General features: G+C 36.6%; 1 protein-coding gene across 1 annotated transcript; it reads right to left on the bottom strand.

Moving 5' to 3' along the window:
• Window positions 1-887: 887 nt before the first annotated feature.
• On the bottom strand, window positions 888-1,325 carry LOC149161471 (L-type lectin-domain containing receptor kinase S.1-like). The gene has a single exon (XM_089434891.1). It carries the CDS (start codon window positions 1,323-1,325, stop codon window positions 888-890), a length of 438 nt encoding a protein of 145 aa, XP_089291017.1.
• Between the last annotated feature and the right edge of the window lie 20,858 nt (window positions 1,326-22,183).

Genomic DNA, 22,183 nt, shown 5'->3' with positions numbered 1-22,183 from the left:
AATTTTCGTTTTCCTTTCTCTTAATCAACTTTACAAAGTTATTTTACATTACTTTAATATTTAAGACAAATAATATAAATTTTCATTTTCCTTTATGTTAACCAGCCTTACAAGATATTATGCATATAAATACTTGCTTCAATTTTTAATGCATATATACACCAAATTGATAAATCAAATCCACGCAATCTAGGTTGATAAAAAAGTCATGTGTATACTCTATTTATGTGTCTATTAACCTTAAAATCGTTGTCCTTATGACGCATTAACATATCACAAACATTTATATAGATATCATTATAGCTCATCATAAATAAATAAATAAATATTTTGTTTTACAATATAAGCTAATTGTATTTTAATTATAAAGTTAAGTCGAGTTTAGGTTGAGAGTAGCCCTAATACTGGATAAAAGAGTAATTTGCTCACTTTTAAGATAGGTGAGTTTTGATTTGGCTGAGATGTGCCTTGAAACAGTTTTATTCCCTACTAATATTTCAGACCATAATCCCTCTTATAATTTAAGGAAGAATAAACCACAAATAATTTACAAACCAACCAAATCCATCCTTATACTTTTTAAAGGTTTTAATTCTCTTCAATTAAAAGCCTCTAAATTCTTATAATCATTAGTGGAAAAAGCAATCAATTCAAATAACCAACCAGAAGCGAGAAAGTAAATCGATTAAAAAGCACCACGTTTTCAAGAGGATGATAATTCGAATCTGAACAAACACACATTTAAAGTTTCCAGTATTTGACACAGCATCCACGGCCTTGCTTTGGTTTTGGTGTTGGAGCACCACAAAGCCAGTTTCAACACCAGCTGCATTTCGCCCACGTATTATTCATTTCCGAGCTTCGGATCTGCCGCCTCTAGCAGAGGCTCATGGGCGTACTATAGCAATAACAACGGTTTGGCGTGCGTGGGTATGTTCACGGCCTTCCTCCCGCACGCCACCTCCAAAACGCCTGAGCTTGACGTAGCCTTCCCCGTCCATGTCAGCTCTGGCGCGAGTCGTCCCCGAGTTCTGGTTGTGTCCATACAGCCGGGCGAGGCCGAAATCTCTGAGCCACCCGTTGAGATCCGAATCCATGAGCACGTTGCTAGACTTGATGTCTATGTGCGGATGACCTTCCTCTCCCATCCCTCGTGCAGATACACCAGCCCTGCCACTACGCCTCTGAGGATCGCGTATCCTTGACTCCACGGCAGAACGGTCGTCGACTTCCGGAATATGAGTAAACCTAACGATGAATAATCGTTTTTGCTTCCTGCACCAGCCCCGGAGCTGTACCAGATTCCGGTGCTGCATACGCCCCATGGTCGAGATCTCTGCCACGAACCCCTTCATTCCCCTAGTGAACTCCTTGGTTATGCATTTACTGCGACTTCTTGGCTGCTGCCAGGGAGAACGCCGCGCAAAACCTTGTAGAAACCCGCCTCACCCAAAACGTTTTCGTTCCTGAATCCGCTCGTGGCGATGTTGAGTTCCCTGTAAGCAAATCTGTGGGCCAAAACTCCTGCTCCCATACATCAAACTATTCTCTGTTTTTGGCTCTTTGAGGAACACGGCCGCAGCCGCCAATGAGATGAGAAACAGAGCCGCCACTCTAACGCCGGCTATCAATCACCCTGTCCTTGAGTTGGTAACCGACGGGAGATGCAAGATATCGACGGGCAGTCCTTGCCTTCGGTAGTAAAGCTCAACGTTAGCATAATGTTGGTCGGCTTACCCAGACCGCAGAAGCCGCACGTATCCGCGAAAATCGATCTGCACTGCGTTCTAAAAGAGAAGATGTTTTTTGGCTTTTCAGCGGGCACAGGGGGCAATTTCTTTGAAGACCATTCCGTAATTTCTCGAGTCTTAGCGGGATTAATAGCCGGCGTTACAGTGGCCGTTGTGGTTCTCCTCTCGCTGGCGGTTGTAGCTGTGTTTTTGAAAAGAGCGGAATCCAAAGGAAAGATCGAAAAATGGGACAAGGAGTTCTGACCCCATAGATTCACTTACAAGGATCTCAGCATCGCGACGAGACGGTTTAGGGACGAAAACATTTTGGGCCAGGTAGGTTTCCGCAAGGTTTACAGAGGCATTCTCCGGGACATTCGAAGCTGGGGAATGAATACGAGGCAAGCGAAATGGAGAAGGTATTGAAGCTCGGATTATTGAGCTCCAATACCGAGCCAGAGACGAGGCTGGGGATACGGAAAGTGTGTCAAACACTGAAGGTGAAACTCTTCTCCCTGAAGGCCATGGGCATGGGCATGAGCATCCTTATCGATTACCGATTTCAAAAATATCTTGATAAAATTTTGAAACATTCAACGGATAACAGTGAGGTCGATTGGATTCCATAACCTGCAATCTGGATAACGTCAAAACCTACCATCACGATAAGTTCAGCAGGTTCAATTGACGTGAATGTTATCTATCTGTCTAGTGTCGGCGTTACTGATGTGCCGCTGCTGTTGATCCTGCGGACAGGCTTCTTCAGAAGATTCCGAGTGGCGGCCAGCCAAACGGATGGTTCAATTTAACATCGGTAGCGCGTGATGATAAGAATATATGTCTAGTGTCGGCGTTACTGATGTGCTGCTGCTGTTGATCCTGCGGACAGGCTTCTTCATAAGATTCCCGGCGGCGGCCGGCCAAACGGATGGCTCAATTCAATTTCCTTAGTGGGCGATGATAAGAATATGCCTCAATATTTCGTTAATTGCCCATTCACGCGAGAGAAGTTGACTCGCCTCCGCTGCAGGATGTTGGTGTGGACGGTTATGTTAATAGTCGGAATTGGTGGGTACGCTTATGCTGGCCAGGGTTTTTACGGGTAGATCAAGAAAGAAATAAATTATTTTAAAGTTTTTGAGGTAGATTGTTTTTTATCTGATCAATATATTTGGTCATTTTTAATGAAGCTTTACAATGAATGTTTTTTCTTAGTTTTTTGACAAACCTCTAGCTAAATAGATTATCTCAAGAGTTAGTTGTGAGCATATCTGCATAACACTTTCCCTATTGTCTTTGAAGGCATCACATTTTAAAATGAAATGAATTTTTATGTTTCCACTTTTCCAGAAGAGCAAAACATTCATACTCTTTACTCCCACACTTCTTTTTGCCTTTTCCAACTCGAAGTTGATGAGAATTAGTCCTTATAAGAATTTTGGCTCTCCAAGAGATATTAGCCTTTATGTATGCTTTTGGTTGATGACTATGAGTGGGATTAAACACTTCAATATAGTACTTTTTCTTTCTTCCTACCTCCTTATCCCAAGTATGTTTGTGAAACTTATCCATAACAAAAGCTTTTATCGCTTTTATCTATTTGTTTTTATTGGACACCCATTCAAACAAATAACTAATTTACTAAACCATTTGTTATTTCGTTGCATCCAAGTTGTTTTTTTTTTTTTGCACAAACTTTTATTAAAGACAACCTTAGGCCATCTCTCACCTTCCATTTGCTCAATATTTTTTAAATACCTTATGACTCGCACCATAGCAATTGCTTCAATAGGAGCAACCCCTGTTTCACTTAACAATATAGCATAAGGAACTACACTTTTAATCTTGAATTGGTTTGTAATCAAACGCTTGTGATTTTTCTCAATTTTTCTCCACTGCATGTTGGATGTACTGCTAACCCATAGTTCACAACGATAGAAAATCACTGGAATCACTATAAGCCCAAAAAGAGTTTGAGTGGTTTTCATCTCATAACTCTGTCTTTCTACACCTATTTTGAAAAACATAAAATGCTTTCCAACCCCCCAAAGTTTTTTTTCTTTCTACAATCTTCCCAACTTAGATTTTTGTTGAAATCAATTTCGAGGTATTTGTAATCCGCAACTTCTTCCAGAATGTTTCTTTCAAAGTCAAACTTAAGTTGGTTATGTTTTGTTTTCTTAGTGAAAACCACTACTTTCGTTTTGCTGATATTAATGTGTATCCCCACACTTCTACAAAAATGCTCGAGGGATAGCAAGTGCTCTTGCAAACCAAGAGCCGATTTAACAATCAAAATAATGTCATTTGCATATGAAAGAAGCCCTATAACAAATTTTCCCAAAGAGATACCATCACCCCCTTGTGAATTTAACAACTCCTCAAGCTTGTTGATATATAAACCAAAAAGGGTAGGAGAGAGTGGGCAAGCTTGCAGTGACCCCAATATCGCTTCTAAATCTTTCAGAAATGTTTGTTGAAGTTATAATTTTGACTTTCACCTCTTCATATAGCCTATGCATAGTTGCCCTCAAATGTTTAGGAATCCCAAGTTCCTCGATTCTGTGCCAAAGATTATCCATAGGAACCAAGTCAAACGCTTTTCTCAAATCAACAAAGCAACAAAAGACATCTTCTTTTTTCTCTCAAAATTTTTCAATGATGTACCTTAAAGCTATACAATGATCAACTGCGGAATGTTTAGATCTAAAACTTGCTTTCCCTTTAGCACGCTTATCTCTTTCTTCTACCCACTTGTTAATTTTATTTTCTAGCATGCTTCCAAATAGCTTTGCAAACAAAGAGTTTATCATGATGGTCCTATAATTGGAGGGATTATTGATGTCACTGCTCTTGAAAAGAGATATTGGCAGACTAGTTGTCCAATCTGTGGGGAGCCCCTGTTGTATGATGTTGTTGAAAATTTTTGTAATGTGAGGTACGAGGATCTTTGAGCCCCACTTTAGATATTCTGCTTGGAGTTTAGCTAAGTCTTTTGCTTTTCCAACACCCAACTTCTTGATACCCATCTCTACCTCTTGCACCATGAAGAGTTCAGTATCAATGTTGACCAAGGGGGGAGGGTCAACCTTGGGATCCTGCGCATAGAGTTGTCTTGCACAGTCAAACCAGTTAGAAGTTGCATCAATGAATTATCATCCATGTATATGTTATGGAGATAGATGCATATAGACTTCTGGGTATATGTTCACTCTCAAGTTTATAATATTTTGGTCTAACACATTGGAAATTTTCTAGATGATGTACTTTTATGATTATGGTAGAGTATATATTAATATATGTAAATTAGTTTTTTAATACGGTGTATTTTTAGATGTTAAGTTATTAGTTTAATTCTTTATCTTATCTCGGTGTTATTCTTGGACATGACCATGATGTAGCCTCATCAATATGGAACTTACAAATAAAATCATACATATTTGCCAATGGTTCTTAACTCAAGTGGTTGGGATTGTGATTTCCACCGCACCCACCTAGATTTTTTCTTGACGAAAAAATCCTCAAAATCTACCTAAACATGTAATATAATGTAAATATTTTAATTCCTCTCAGAATAAGGCAAAAATAGAAAAGTAACAAAATAAAAATGACCTATAAAAATAAAATAATATAAAAATAAAAATGATCCATGGAACTCGCACATGGTAATGAAAACCTATGGTATTCATGTGGAATATAGGTTATTTAAAGGGGCGAATTAAACTACCCAGATCCGTCTAACTATGGATCTGCAAGTGCAGAGGGGAATCAATCTCTCGAGATACAAACTTTATTTTTAAAGTGAAAAGAGATTTTCTCTATAGGGTTAAGAGGAATCTAGGCTAATTAATTACGCTGTAAGGTGTTTCCTTTGAGATGAACTCTCATCTAGCCCGTGATGTCCTCACTATGCACCGTCAGATTAGGTGTTAGATGATTGAAATGTTTCCCTATGTTGATCCCACAACGAACTCCTTACTGCTCAACTAAGTCGCTCATTAATTTTTCACTTCGACCATAGTTTATGGGTACACCATCTCTACAATTTAAAACCATTTCCTTTCGTTATTTTTGGTTTATCCCACATCAAGACTCATTGAAGCCCACAGTTTGTGTCACCTGCATCTTTTAACCTCAACATCAAAGCTCATTATGTAATAAACCCTCACTCATTGAGTAACCTAAATCAGCAGCCCATGAGCCAAGTTGAGTATCCATGTAGCCCATTCGATAAGCTTATTTAAGTACCCAAGTGGAGTATCTGAGCCCAAGATAGAACATTCACTAACACAAAGTGTGATAACACTTACTGAATAAGTCGAGGGAGCATGTGAGCCAGCGAAAATAGATTTGGTTCTAGAAGTAGTAGCAAAGCCACCATCTCACCCAGATAAATATGCAGTCTCATTATTCGTGAGAAATGCAGACTCTTTTTGTTAAGTTATTTTTCTATTCATTCCTGAGCGATTTCTAGTCAAATCCTTTAGGGCCTTCATTTCTGATTGATTTCCAGTAGACACCTCTATGGTTTTAAGAGAAAATCACTACCAAGAGGGTTTCCCACATATTTTGTTGGCTCATAAATCCAACATATAGGTAATTAGTTCTTCCTTCAACTGTTACTAATATTTACTAAAAAAAAATTCCAATTTACCTTCCATAGTCCATGCTCTAAGAATTAGTTGATATTTGAGTAGGGTTTTAGAATTGTGACGGCTCCGAGGTCTTTTACACAGGTAAATCTTACCTCTATTTTTTTGTCCACCATAGAACCATTCAAATGAGTTTCTTTTAACAAATTCCTATTTTGGATGTCTACAGGTTCGACCCTTTCTTTTCTAAGGTGTTCTCCTCAAAATGGTTCATTTAGCAAGGGTTTTTCTTGTTATATCATAAGGCGTTTCTTTTGAGATGAACTCTTCTCTGGTCCTTGTTGTCCGTGTTATGCATTATCAAACCAGGTGTTAGAAGATTGAAATGTTTCCCTTCATTGATCCCACATCTAACTCCTTAACGCTTAACTTACTCATTAATTTTTCAATTCAACCCTAGTCTATGAGTATGCGATCTCTACAATTCAAAACCCTTTCCCTCCCTTATTTTTGTTTTATCCCACATTGAGCCTGATCAAAGCCCATAGTTTGTGTAACATACATCATGTAACCTCAACAAATCTCATTTGTTTAATAAACCCTCACTCATTGAGTAACCTAAATGAGAAACCGATGAGCAAAGCTAAGTATCTAAGTAGCCCATTCGATAAGCCTAGTTAAGTAACCAAATGGAGTATCTGAGCCCAAGATACAACATTCACCACCGCAACGTTCCATAACACTTATTGAATTAATCAAGGGAGCATCTGAGCCAGCTAAAACAAATTCAGTTCCAGAAGTAGTAGCGAAGCCACCATCTTGCCGAGATAAAGATCCACTCCCTTTATTTGAGAGCAATGCAGACTCTTTTTGTTAAGTTATTTCTCTCTTCATTCCTGAGCGATTTCTAGTCAACTCCTCTAGGGTCTTCATTTCTAAGTGATTTCCAATCAAATCCTCTAGGGTTTTAAGAGAATATCACTACCAAGAGGGTTTCCTTCTTAATTTTTTGGCTCAAAAAATCATTGCACAAGTAATCAATTATGCCTTCAACTCTTATTGATGTTTAATAATTTTGTTTCCCAATTTACCTTCCACATTCCATGCTCTAAGAATTAGTTATATTTGAGCAGGGTTTCAATGTTTTGATGGCTCAGGGGTCTTCTACATAGGTAAAGCTTACCTCTATTTTTTTATTCACCATAGAACCACTCAAATGAGTTTCTTTTAACAAATTCTTGTTTTCGATGTCTACAGGTTCGACCCTTTCTTTTCTAAGGTGTTCTCCTAACAAGGGTTCTAGGGTGTTCTCCTTAGCTTTGTTGTAGCTAGATTTTAACATTCCCAATTTTTCCTCTAGAAACCTTTAAATTTTCATCTCATTCTTGATTTTTCTTTGAAAAATCAGTCAATATATAATTTCTATGGACTCTACATGAAGAACTCTTGAAATACTAAGCAATGTTTTTAATTCAAAATCACATCATGTGCTCTTGTTTTAATGATTAGTGTTTTTCATGTGGTTGATTCGATCGATCATAATAGATGACTACCTTGAATTAATTTCAATCTTCATTCCACCAAAACATATCGAGTAGTTTAAAAACTTTGTATCCAACAAATAATTGTGACTTTTGGATCTAGAAGAGTGCTCGATTTAATGCATTCCATGTCATCCAACGTGATTGGCCACTCAACTTTTGTTTGATCCAATAATCACAAAGGCCATCAGGTTACAACTTACACAATACCTCAAGAGACCCTTGCGATCCAATGGGATTGAATTTCCATTAGAGATTTTGTATGCTCACTATTACAGAATATTTGATTGCAACATGGAGACTTGTTAATGATTCCCTTGTGATATGATGGGATCCAATGACTAAGTCGTGAAATAATCAATGACAGTTAAGTCGTGAAACAATCAACAACACATATACCAAATTGGATGTGAACATATGCATTGGTTAACCTACCTTCAATGTTTGATGAATCCAATGGTCAACATTACTCTGATCTAACAGCCCAATTTTAAATGTAGTTCTTTCATGTTGACTCACCACCTAACCTAGTAATCAATCTCTAGGTAAACATACTATTGAATTGAATTCACTACACACTAAAATTTATTAACAAAATTTCTAGTTCATTATATTTGTTTGGACTTCAATACTGCTTCAAACTTTGATCTCTTTAGACATTGCACATTTTTAATACATCTAACATTATTAAATTACCTTGAGTACTTTACCTGTGCAAGATTAGTAGAAGAGGCAAAGGATAAAAGCGAAAAGGAAAAAGAGATTCATAGGTGGACCTAGAAATTATACCTTGGAAAGACGCGAAGAGGTTATTATAAATATATAGATCATTTATCATTTTACCTTCAAGTTAAGCCATGGAAAGGGGGTAGTCAAATCTAAAACCAACAAGATTAAGGAGCTATGGAAAATGTTATTAATCTATCAGGTTTGCCAAAGGATGGGAACACGACCAAAAAACTACTAGAATATAAAGAAAAGGAAATCATAGATTTGGAGTTGGCCTTGAAATATCCTAATTTCAAAGTAACAAGCGTAATTGAGGGAGTTCGAAAAAAGAGATTGAAGAAAAAATATTGCAAGAAATACAAAAAACCTCAACCATGAGGAAATATTAATTGAAATATTTGAAAGAAAATTTTGATAAATTGGTTAAAGAAGCTAATGAAAAAAGGAAAAGGGTATATCAGTAAGTTGGAATAATATATAAATAGTATAGATAATTCCCTTCAACGGGATGCAATAGAGAATATTAATCATGATAAGGTAAAATTTGTGAAATTAAAATCACTAATTTGGAAAATGAAATAGAAAATAAAATTAAGAAAAGAAAGAATTAGAAGAAGATGTTGGACAATTGGTGGTTGTTTTGTTAGTATCAGCATGTACATTGGCACTGATGTCAACCAACCTAGAAAGAATGCATCTTGCATCAAATTTATGGCTTAGGAGGATTCCTATAATAGCTGCAGGCTTTATGTCAAGAATCATCATAGTAGTAGGTTTATTGAGGAAGCCATAAAATGATGATTACAGTTATGGACCAGTTGGAATTCCATGGTAGCTTCAGGCTTCATGTAGAGAATCATCACAATAGAAGGCTTACTGAAGAAGCCATAAAATTATCACTATGATGGTTGAGAGTTTAGCTGTCCAAGCACAAAGTAGAAGAGTCAAGGACAAGAGAGTTTGTCGTCATCCCACAAGTAGAAAATGGACTCAAAGCCTACATTTTACCTTATCCAATGCAAATTTCTTTGGAAGAGTTTTCCAATGATATGCGGAAGTCCAAAAATGGTTTCCTATATCAAAAGGTATGATATGCCGAAGTCCAGGGATTTGAAGGCCAAGGAAGGGAGGAATATTGGAACCTCTGAGGTCAGTGTATCAGATATTGGGATATAGGAGATCAACATATCGGGAATATCAAATAATGGGATATCAAAGATAATCACACTAGGCATATCAGATATCGGGATATCGGAGATAAGCATACTAGGCATATCATATATTGGAATCTTGGGATATCAGAAGGACTAAGGCATTGGAATATTGGGATATCGTAGGACTGGAACATCAGAATATCAAAACTTCTTAACTAAGATACTCTAAGAAGTTATGATGTTCAACCATTCTAATAGTACTATAAATCACCAACGAATGCCAAAGAAGATTAACAAGGATTTTTTTTGCAAAACCAAGGCTTGATGGGCCCTCTTCTCTCGCCTCTGATAGGACACATGTAGATATACGATTGGCTCTGCGAAGCTGAAGCGGAATATGACGTCAGCATGATGTGGTTGTACGATAAGACACATGGTAGGATGATTGAACATTATTGGGTGCCCTAGTGTGCGAGATCTGGGTGACATGTGTCATCGCTGTGAAGCTGCCACATGGAGTGATGACGTCATATAGGAGGTTGGCATATCGAATGATGAAGACCTTATAAATTTAGTGCAGATGATTTCAGAAAAGTTACGATGAATGAGGCTTCTAATATCAGGTTAGCTCTTGGTCATGAAAATCCAAAGAACCAAGGGTGCAGAACAATTAGCAAAGGAAGATTGGCTCCCGACAAAAACAAAATGCCTTAGCACCTGAAAGCTAAGCTACAAGTCACAATTCTCGTTTCCATGGAGGAGGAACTCACAATGAGCTAGGGGAAATAGGAGCTAAGGATATCAGAGTGGAGAAATGTCTTAACATTCCACCTTTGTGAAGTTATGATGTTGAGTTTCTTTGATAATGTAGTACAACGAGTTAAAGGATGTGTGGGTTGATAGTTGTGAAATTAAATAGAGGCTCAGAAGTATTGATCATTGAAAGGGACTAAACCTATGAAAGACTTTGTGACAAGAAATCTAGGAAGACATTTATGGTAGAAATGAATACAGGCTACTTCGCGTGCATAAATGGTTGTGATAAATGAGAACAGAGTGGTCATCTCTGTGAAATGTAAAGATTTGTGGAGCAATAAATGAGAATTGGACTCTCGGAGGAGTGTGCAGGTCACGTGAGAATTAATTTCTCAGCATGGAGCTCTACATAGTCAGATGATGAAGAATTGCAAGGACCATCTCTGGTTGGGCACTATGACAAGGAACTACCTAGAGACACAACAGTGGCAAGGGGAGCCATGCCTAAATACAGTTGGGAAGCTAAAAAACAGATGACAAAGATTTCCTTGCACCAAATGCCTTAGTGGAATAAAACCATTACCTGCAATAGATAAGGTGGAGTTGAGACAATTGCAAGTGTGTTGTGGTGTGAGTTGTTTCCATTGAGACGAAGAGGTCAAAGCACCAAAGAGGACATATTGTTATATAGCAGCAAATTGAAGAGCCGTTTGTAGAGAGACTTTGACAGAGAAGGTAGAGCACAAAGGAAGTGTTGTTATGAGAGGCAAGACAAGAACTGTTGCATGTTAGCATGAAAGACAGAGATTAGAAGTTGAATCTGAAAATAACCATTGTTAGTATTTTTGGATGCCTCTGTCTTCAATCTGAAAATTGTATGAAATAGTGGAACAATGGCAAGAGTATGTTGGTGCCTGCATATTGAAGAGGTTGGTTCCTCTTGGAAAGTTGGTGCTTGCTAAGCAAAGGGGGTCGGTGCCTCTTGTGAGTGGGTGCTCACAAACAAACAGACGTAATTAAGTGGGTGCTTAATTCACATCATAAATAAACAACAAATTTGGTGGTTTTTTCCCTCCAGGTTTCCACATGAAAAACACTTTGTGAAATGTGTGTGTGTGTTACTCATGAGATTGTTGTATGAACATGTGTGTTTGAAATATTTTTGGTTCACTATTTTTTTGAATGAATTCTCTCACGAGTGAAAGAAAATAAGAAGTGATTGTAAACATAATAAGAAAAAGATAAGAGTTTCATAATTACTGATTCACCCCTGGCCCCTCTCTTAGCAATTCATTATTTCAACTACTGGTATCAGAGCCAAAGGTTCCTTCAGGAATAGCCTAATCACTAGAAGGTAGATCTATAAGGAATTATGTCTAGGAAAGAGAGTCAAGAGGCTTACTCAAGTAGAATACCAGTCTTTGATGGGATAAACTATGCCTTTTGGAAAGTGACAATGGAAGTGTATATTATGTCCCTAGGAGTAGATGTTTGGACTTCAATACTAGTAGACTACAATGTCCATCATATTCCTCCCACTGAATGAGATGATAAAGAATTATATGGGAACAATGTTAAACCCAAAAATTCCATTCTCTTTGGCCTTAGTCAATTAGAACTTGTAAAATTTATGTAGTGTAAGTATGCTAAGGAAGTGTGGGTAAATATTAATCAGAGTTAGGAAGGAGAAGACAAAGTCAAGCAGGCAAAACTTCAGAATTTCAGAATGAGGTTTGAAAGCTTGAGAATGAATGAGAATGAAAGCATAGCAAAATACTTCCTCAGAGTCAATGAAGTGACTAATATGATCAAAGGACTTGGTGAAGATGTCAATTAAGAGATTATTGTTAAAAAAATATTAAGATCTCTACCCATGAGATTTAATGCCAAAGTCTCAGCTATTGAAGAGATGGCTAATTTAAAGGATCTCAAGATGGACCAGTTGCATGGTACTCCCACAGTATATGAGATGACAGTACGAATAGAAAATTCTGAACCAAATGAATTGGAATTCAAAGTATCTAAAAAAGGAAAGGAGAATAAAAATCATCAGGACTGTTAGAGTTGTGAATCTGATCACGAGATGGCTCAACTAGCTAGACAACTAAAACATGGCTCATGAAAATATAAAGGGAAGTTTCCCTTTAAATGTTTTGACTATGGAAGACTTGGACATTTCTCGTCCAAATTCCCTTATAAAGAAAAGGCTGAAAGGGAAGAGGATATGAAATTTGGAAACAAGTCTTAAACACATCAGAAGAGAAAGCTCTATAAGAAAAAGGGGTTCTACTCCAAAGAGGATAGCTCAACTTCAGAGTCAGATAGTGAAAACTCATCAGAGAATGAGTTAGATAATTATCTTTTTATGACCTTTGAAACATACTCCAAGAAACAATGTATTATGGACTCTGAAGAGGAAGAAGGAGTAATTAACCTTGAAGGGGAACTAATTAGTGCCCTCAACGAGTTAAATAAAGAAAGGAAAAAGAATAAGAAGCTTAAGTAACAATTACATCATGTAGAGGAAGGTATGCATAACTATGACAATGAGGACTTTTCCTATCAAAAAGAAAAGCTGGAGGAATATATTAAGAGCAAAGATAATCTAGTCCTTCTACTAGAAGAAAAACAAGGAAACAATGAAAGACTAGAAGAGGAGAACAAGTAGGTGAAACAGGAGCTGCTCAAGTTGCAGAGGGAAAATATCTCACAAACATGCAAAGATGATATTCTATCTTTGAAAGTTAAACTAGAGGAGGCTAAATGAAAAGAAGAGGTTCTTCAAGATCTGATCCAAGAATGGGAAGAGAACTATCAGAGTCTTGAAGCAGAGGTTATCTCTCTGAGAACTCATCTTGAGAGAACAAAGACTAAGAAGGGTTTAAATGAAAATTTTGCTGAAGGAACAAGGAGACTAAATCAAATCTTGAATAGTCAAAGTCCCTAAGGAATCAAAGCCAGTTTGGGTTACTCTAAGTAACAAGAATATTCTATGGGGAAGATAAACTTCAAGTTCACAGGATCCAAAGAACCACAGAGCCATGGGAAGAAGCATCATGAAAAAATTAATGAAAAAAAAGAGCAGCAGGGCAAAGAGGACATTGTCAATGGAGAATGAACCAATCAGTGAGACGACCAAGGTATTTTCTTGCACAATCTCATAATGCTTCCAACAATAGGCATGCATATTTGTTTCATGGTCACTGTTATAGGTGTCATATCTTTGGACATAAAGGTATTGATTGTAAAAGGATCAAAGTTGAAAGAGATGAAAATCATAGATATAATATGCATCAGAATTCTAACTCAGAAATTGAAATGTATTCTCTCCCTTTCTAAGTGAAGTAGAATGCTTCAAATGTAATAATTTTGGGCACAAAGCCAGTGAGTGTAGATGGAGGTTTGAACACCTGTCTAAGTCCCAATATGTTAGACAATTAGTTATCCAGAAGGACAATGGGAGCTGGAAACAAAAGAATAAAAAGTGCATGTTGTGTGGACTTGCCTTATCAACTCATGATGAAGAAAACAAATAGTATGTGGATAGTATTTGTTCCACATATGACTAGGGACAAAAGAAAATTCGTACCGCTAAAAGAAAAGGACAGAGGAAACAATGTCACCTTTGGAAATAATGCTCTAGCAAAGAATCAAAGGTAAAAGTGTAGTCAGTATTGTTAAACAAATAGAAGCATAGAATGTGTTGTATGTAGAAGGTATCAAGCACAATCTGCTTAGTGTTAGCTAAATGTGTGATAATGGATATGATGTAACCTTTCGATCTAAATGTTGTGAGATTTGCAATGTAAATAATGGAAAACTGGTGGGAAAATAAATCAAAACCCACAATAATGTATATGTGTTTGATGATTCGAGGGTTAACTGCTATTTAAGAAAAACAAGTGAATCACGGTTGCGGCACAAGAGGCTTGGGCATATGAATTTTGAAAACTTGATAAAAGTGAGCAAGATGGGAGCAGTGAGAGGATTATCAATACTGCCAAGGCCTAATAATAAAATCTGCAAGTCATGTCAGTTTGGGAAACAAACTAGGACTCATTTCAAGTAAAAATAGTTCTCCTCATCTAGACCTCTAGAGCTCCATTCACAAATATATTTGTGGCCCAACTAGAGAAAAAAAATCGAAAGGAGAGAGGTATATCATGTTTCTCATTAATGACTTCACTAGGGCCACTTGGATTGTCCTCTTGAAAGAAAAATTAGAGGAATTCAAGAGTTTCAAGAAATTTAAAGCTTAAGTAGAAAATGAGAAAGACTTAAAGATAAAAGGCCTGAGATCAGATAGATGGGGAGAGTACACCTCAAGAGAATTTGAGGAATTCTGTGAAGAGTATGGCATCAGGAAGTAGTACTTAGTGGCTAGAACTCCTAAGCAAAATGGAGTAGTAGAGAGGAAGAACAGAACAATCTAGGAAATGGCCAGAGTAATGTTGGATGAAGCATAAGTGTCTCACAATTTCTGGGGAGAAGAAGTCCAAGAAACAGTGTATCTGTCAAACAGAACTCAACTCAAGCCTAATAGTGATAAAACTCCCTATGAGTTATGGAAGGGAAGACCTGCATCAGTTAAACACCTCAAGGTGTTTGGAAGCAAGTGCTTCATTAAAATGAATGAAAAGAATCCTGGAAATTTTGATTCATGTGTTGACGAATGGATATTGCTCAAGTACTCTACTCGAAGAAAATAATATAAGTGTTACAACAAGTAGACGAAGAAGATTGAGGATTGCATAAACATAAAACTAGTTTAAGTAGGTTCACAACCTGAGTCCCCTAAAAGAAATATGACCTCAGATGATGAATAAATTTCATATTTGAGGTCTGTGGATATGAAGGAAACAAATTTAGAAAATTAAGGTGAGGAAGTAGGCACGACTTCAAGGCCAAAGACACCATCTAGGTATGTACAAAGGGAACATCCCGAGAGTCAAATTCTTTGAGATCAAAGACATGGTATCCAAAACAGAAGGAAACTTGTTGGGAATTCAAGTTATGCGAATCTGGCTCTATTATCATAGACAGAACCCAAGGGCCTCTGTCAAACAAGTTAAGACAAGTTCAGGGTGAAAGCTTTGAATGAAGAACTTGATCAGTGAAAACAATGACACTTGGGAGCTTGTTCCAAGGCTGAGAGAGAAAAATGTTATTGGGACCAAATAGGTTTTCAAGAACAAATTGAACAAACAGGGTAAGTAATCAGGAACAAAGCTCGTTTGGTCTGCAAAGGGTATGCCCAAATAGAAGTAGTATATTTTGAAGAAACCTTTGCACTAGTAGCTCAACTGGAAGTTATCATGATATTTCTTGCTCTTGTCATCCATAAGAATATCAAGGTATATGATATGGATGTAAAGTCTGCATTTCTAAATGGAGATTTAGAAGAATAAGTTTACATTGAGAAACCATAAGGATTTCTTCTCACGTTCGATGAAGGCTTAATATGCAAACTGAAGAAATCCTTGTATGGATTAAAACATTCCCCCAAAGCTTGGTAGGAAAGGGTGGATAAGTAACTTTAGAAACAAGGGTTTAATAAAGGCACATTTGATAGTAACCTTTATGTAAAGACTAAAGGTGACCATTTACTGATAGTAGTGGTGTATGTGGATGACATAATATTTGGCAGGGATATGAAACAATTGGGGCATCAATTTGAAAAATGTATACAAACATAGTTTGAAATTTCCATGATTGGAGAAATATCCTTTTTCCTAGGCTTTCAAATTACTCAGTATCCACAAGGAGTGTTTATGTCCCAATCTGAATATCTCAGGGAAACTTTGAAGAAATTTGGGCTGGAAGATTGAAAACCAATCAGCACACCCATGACTACAGGCTACAAGTTGTGAAAGAATATGGAACACCGCTAGTAAATCAGACTTAATACAGGTCGATGATAGGAAGCTTATAGTATTTGACAGCTTCAAGGCCAAACATCATGAAAGTAGTAGGGCTTGTGGAAAGATTTCAAGAATTCCCATGTGAGATTGATGTTGTTGCTTTCAAAAAGGTTTTCAAATATCTTCAAGGAACAACAAATTATGGATTATTATATGAGAAGAGCAAAGAATTCAAGTTGAAGGCCTACACGGATGGAGAATAGGTTGGTAGCCTTGATGGCAGGAAGAGTACTTCCAGTGCAACTTTATTCCTGGGAAAATATTTGGTGTCATGGGTCAACAAGAAACAGGCCTCCATTTCTCTGTCAACTGCTAAAGCAGAGTATATTGTTGCCACTACCCGTTGTACAGAGATTCTATGGTTGAAGAAAACCTTGAAATATATATAGGTAAAGATGACTGATCCAATTCCAATAATGTGTGACAACAAAAGTGCCATCAATATATCCAAAAATCCAATCACGCATTCAAAAACTAAGCATATTCCTATCAAGTTCCATTTCTTAATGGAATGGGTTGCAACCAACATTGGCAAAATTGAATATGTGGCCACTAAAGAACAACTAATAGATATCTTTACCAAGCCACTAGAAAGAGAACCATTTGAATATCTCAGGTAGTATGTAGGAGTTGTGACTCCTCCCTCCAAATGACTTCATTTTGGCAGGTGTGGTAGCTACTCAACATGTGGAACTCATGGGAGAGTAGGCTACAATGGTTTAGAGGGAGTATTATAGAAGTATACTTTGCCACTGATGTCAAAGGGGGGGAATATTGGCATTGGAGTAGACCATGCCTTACATGAGCGAGAGATTATGGCATTTCCATCAATGCCAAAGGGGGAGATTATTGTAAAATTGGTGGTGGTTGTGTTAGCATTGGCATGTATGTTGGCACTGATGTCAACCAGCCTGGCAAGATTGCATGTTGCAACAAATGCATGGCTCAGGAGGATTCCTATGATAGTTGCGGGCTTTATGTCAAGAATAATCATAGTAGAAGGCTTATTGAAGAAGCCATAAAATGATAAATACAGTGATGAACCAGGTGGAATTCCATGGTATCTGCAGGCTTCATGTAGAGAATCATCACAACAACAATCTTATGGAAGAAGCCATAAAATGATCACTATTATGTTTGAGAGTTAAGTTGTCGAAGCATAAAGTAGAAGAGTCAAGGAGCAGAGAGTTTGTAGTCATCCCACAAGTATAAAATGGAATGCAAGCCTACATCATACCCTATCCAGTGTAAAGTGATCTGGAATAGTTTTCCAATGATATGTGAAAGTCCAAAAATGGTTTCCTGGATCAAAAGATATGATATGTTGAAGTTCAAGGATTTGAGGCCTAAGGAAGGAAGGAATATCAGAAACTTTGAGGTCAGCATATCGGATATCGGGATATCAGAGATCAGCATACCAGGCATATCAAATATTGGAAGCTTGTGATATCGGAAGGACTGAGGCATCAGAATATCAGGATATCAGAATATCGAAACTTCTTAACTAAGGTACTCTAAGAAGTTATGATGCTCAACAATTTTGATAGTACTATAAAGAACCGAGGAATATCGACAAAGATTAACAAAGAATTTTGTTGCAAAACCAAGGCCTGATGGACCCTCTTCTCTCTCCTCTGGTAGGACACATGGCAACATAAGATTGACTCTGTAATGTTGAAGTGGCATCTAACATCAGCATGACGTGGTAGTATGATAGGACAAGTGGCAGACTGATTCAATGTTTTTGGGTGCCCTAATGTGCCAAATCCAGTTGACATGTGTCATCATTGTGAACCCACCACGTGGATTGATGATGTCATATTGAAGGCTGGCATATCAGATGTTGAAGACGCCATAACTTAGTGTAGATGATTTCGAATAAGTTATGATGAAAGTGGCTTCCAATATCAGGTTGGATTGTGATCATGAAAATCCAAAGAACTAAGGGCACATAATAGTTAGTGAAGGAATATTGGCTTCCGACAGAAACAAAATTCCTTTGACCCAAAAAGCTAAGTCACATGTCACAACTCTCTATTCCATGGAGGAGGAATGCTCAAGGAGCTAGGTGTCATAGCAGCTAAGGATATCAGAGTGAAGAAATATTGTAACATTCCACCTTTGTGAAATAACAATGTGGAGGTTCTCTGATAATGTAGTACAACGAGTTGAAGGATGTGTGGGTCAGCAGTTGTCAAATTGAATAGAGCCTCAGATGTATTGATCTTTGAAATGGGCTAAAACTGTAGAAGATTGTGTGACAAGAAATCGAGGATGACATTTCTGGCAGAAATAAATATGGGTTCTTTCATGTGCTCAAATGGTTATGATAAATGATAAAAGAGCGGTCATCTCTGTGAAATGTCAAGATATGTGGATCGATAAATGAGAATAGGACTCTTGGATGAGTGTGCAGGTCACTTGACAATTAAATTCTCAGCATGGAGCTCTACACAATCAAACAATGAAGAACTGCAAGAACCATCTCTGGTTGGGTACTGTGACAAGAAACTACCAGAAGATACAACGGTGGCAAGGGGAGCCATGCCTGAGTACAGTTGGGTAGCTCAGGGACATATAGAAAAGATTTCCTTGCGTAGAGTGTCTTAGTGGAACAAAACCATTGCCTACAATATAGAAGCTGGAGTTGAGGAAATTGCAAGTGTGTTGTGGTGTGAGTGGTGTGCGTTGAGACAGAGAGGTCGAAGCACCAAAGAGGACACAATTTTATATAGCAACAAGTGTCGTAGAGCAGTTTGTAGAGAGCCTTTGACAAAGAAGGAAAAGCACAGAGGAAGTGTTGCTGTGAGCAACAAGAAAAGACCTACTGCATGTGAGGATGGAAGACTGAGTGCAGAAGTTGAATCTGCGAACAACCATTGTTGGTATTTTACTTGTATTATTGTATGCCTCTAATTTCAATTTGAAAATTGTATGAAATAGTAGAACAATGGGAAGAGTATGTTTGTGTCTGCATATTGAAGAGGTTGGTTACTCTTGGAAAGTTGGTTGTTGCTAACCAAAGGCGGTCGGTGCCTCCTGTGAGTGGGTTCTCACAAACAAATAGATGTAATTAAGTGGGTGCTTAATTTACATCATAAACAAACAACAAATTTGGTGATTTTTTCCCTTTGGGTTTCCACATGAAAAACATTGTGTAAAATGTGTGTGTTCTGCTCATGAGATTGTTTTATGAACATGTGTGTTTGAAATATTGTTGGTTCACTGTTTTTGTGAATGAATCTCACAAGTAAACTAAAATAAGAAGGGACTCTAAGCATAATAAGAAAACAATAAGAGTTTCATAATTACTGATTCAACCTCCACCCCAAGCAATTCCTTATTTCAACATAAGAATGATCTCATAAAGTCAACTTAAAGGATGGAGTCATTGAATAAACCTAGTCCATGTTGATAATAAAGGATGCAGAAATTTTGTCTCTACAAAGATATGTAGAGGAAACCACAATAAGAAGGAATACTATGATTGAGGCTAAGAATAATATGCACCAGATTGAATGTGTAAAGGTCATCATAGCTAAAGGAAATATCAATATTAAAATATAATCCCTATGATTGAAGAAAGACTAAGAGAAACATACCAGATCACCAACTATTTGAATTCATTAGAAGAAGAGAATATTAAAGCTCTAGGATTTTCTAGAAGAGATTACTATATTTTGTCTATGTTGTCAGTAAATGAAAATAAAAATCTTATTGAAGACATGAATGATGGGATTTGTAGGGCCGTGAAGGTTATTGCTAAATTTAAGAAAAAATGGAGTTACATTCGAACATTTGGTATTCCTTCCTTTTGCACATATTCATGTTGGATCATAGAAGAAGAGAAGTTTTAGGATGCTCTAAAGAAAGTGTAGGAAAACCTTGGATGTATTCCTACTACTGGAGAAGAAGTTATCTCTAGACAACCACTATTAGATTCTTTATTTAGAGATTTTAACGTACTGGCCCTTCTTGACAAATTAATCCAATAATTACCTTATGCCTACTATCAACTCAAATCTAAACTTACTTTCTTAAGAACATCTGAAGAGGGTGCAATCAGTATCTCTAGTTGAACTGGATAAGCTTCTAAATCTTAAGAGACATCTAATTTCTATATAAATAGGCTATCCTTCCTCTTTCTACACAAGGTATTGAAGTTGTTATGTCTCTACACTCCATGATTGAAGAAATTAGAGAGTCGAGGGATGAAGAAGAAGCCATCACACTGTTTCCAAAGCCTAAAAAGAAGAATGTACTAAGTCGAAGAAATTAGAGAGTTGAGGGATGAAGAAGAAGCTATCACACTATTTCCAAAGCCTAAAAAGAAGAGTGTACTAAGTCCTTAAGTCCCGACAGTTGGTACGACTTCCAAGGGAATTTAAAATCTCTTAAGAAATATTCAAGAAACAAAAATGTTTTTGAGGGATAGTTTTATTTCTTTTTAATTAAGCAATGTAATTTTCCAATTAAAATGTAGTTACCTGAACAATTAGTAATTTCTCTTGTATATAAATTCCTCAATTTCTCATTTGAGGGGTCGTATGTGGGTGTGCTGAAGCTTATGTTATAATGGTTTGATGAACATGTTGTGTTGATAACATGTGGTGATTGAATCATTAGGATTTCGTGATCTAATGTTATGCAAGTTTAATAGATACTTTTCTTCTATATTTCTTTATGTTTATTGTGTATTTTTAATATTCTAATTTGTGCTTATGGTCTATGAAATGAACACAATTGGTTTATCTAAATGTAGGCTTTTGTGAGTAGAATTATTTAGAAAAATGTCTTTAGGATCCATCACATAAAAGTATTATTTGCCCATGCATTTGCGAACCAACTAATGTGGTTTAACATTAGGACGATAAGATGGAGACAATGTGATCTAGAAAAGGCATATAAAGAAAGAAAAGTCTAAAGAAAATGGCCATTACAAAAATTATTATAATTAATCAATATAACCATTAAGAAATAACAATAAATTAATATGAACAATTATTATAATCATTTATAATAATTTTAAAAGTGAACTAGGGGGGTCATCTTATTAAAAAGGGGGAATAAGATACTATTAGGAATAATAATATTGAAAAATGGGGAATAAGATAGTATTATGGATAATTAGGATAAGAATATATATATATATATATATATATATATATATATATATAAATAAACACTTTATAATAAATATTAAGGGTAAAAACTAAGGGAAAAATAATAATAAGGATAAAAATAAGGAAAAAGATATTAAGGATAAACAAGATAAAAATAAGGAAATATATATATATATATATATATATATACACTTTAGAGTGAATAATAAGGAAATAAAATATCTAAATACTAATAAAAAATAAAGAATGATTAAGGTACAAATTAACAAAATAAGGGAATAAATAAATAAATGGAACCTAAGAAGAGTTTTTTTTTAAGGAGAGAACATGGATCTAATTTTTTTTGAGTTTCCAGCCATAATTATTGTTCATATCATTGTGAGATATGTTTAGATGTCTGATGTATAAGAAGAAGTTTCACAATATGAATTCCAAGAGGCTCCCAAAAATTGCTTCTAACTTTAGTTAAAAACCCCCACTTGCACCTCAAGTGCAGGTGGATGCTCAGTCTTGGCTCAACCTTTAGGGGATTAAGGTGGAAAACATCATGGGAAGTAAGGAAAGTATCAAAGATACTATTACCTCAAGTTTTAAGGACAATATGTGGGATGTTAAGGAGCCGGAGGGTAAAAGGAAG

This window comes from Pinus tabuliformis, chromosome 5_2 (assembly GCF_031772625.1).
Source record: "Pinus tabuliformis cultivar Carrire ecotype Pingquan chromosome 5_2, CPIR1, whole genome shotgun sequence".
NCBI classification, from domain to species: domain Eukaryota; kingdom Viridiplantae; phylum Streptophyta; class Pinopsida; order Pinales; family Pinaceae; genus Pinus; species Pinus tabuliformis.
Note: the sequence above shows the minus strand (reverse complement) of the source record. Positions and strands in the feature narration are given on the sequence as shown.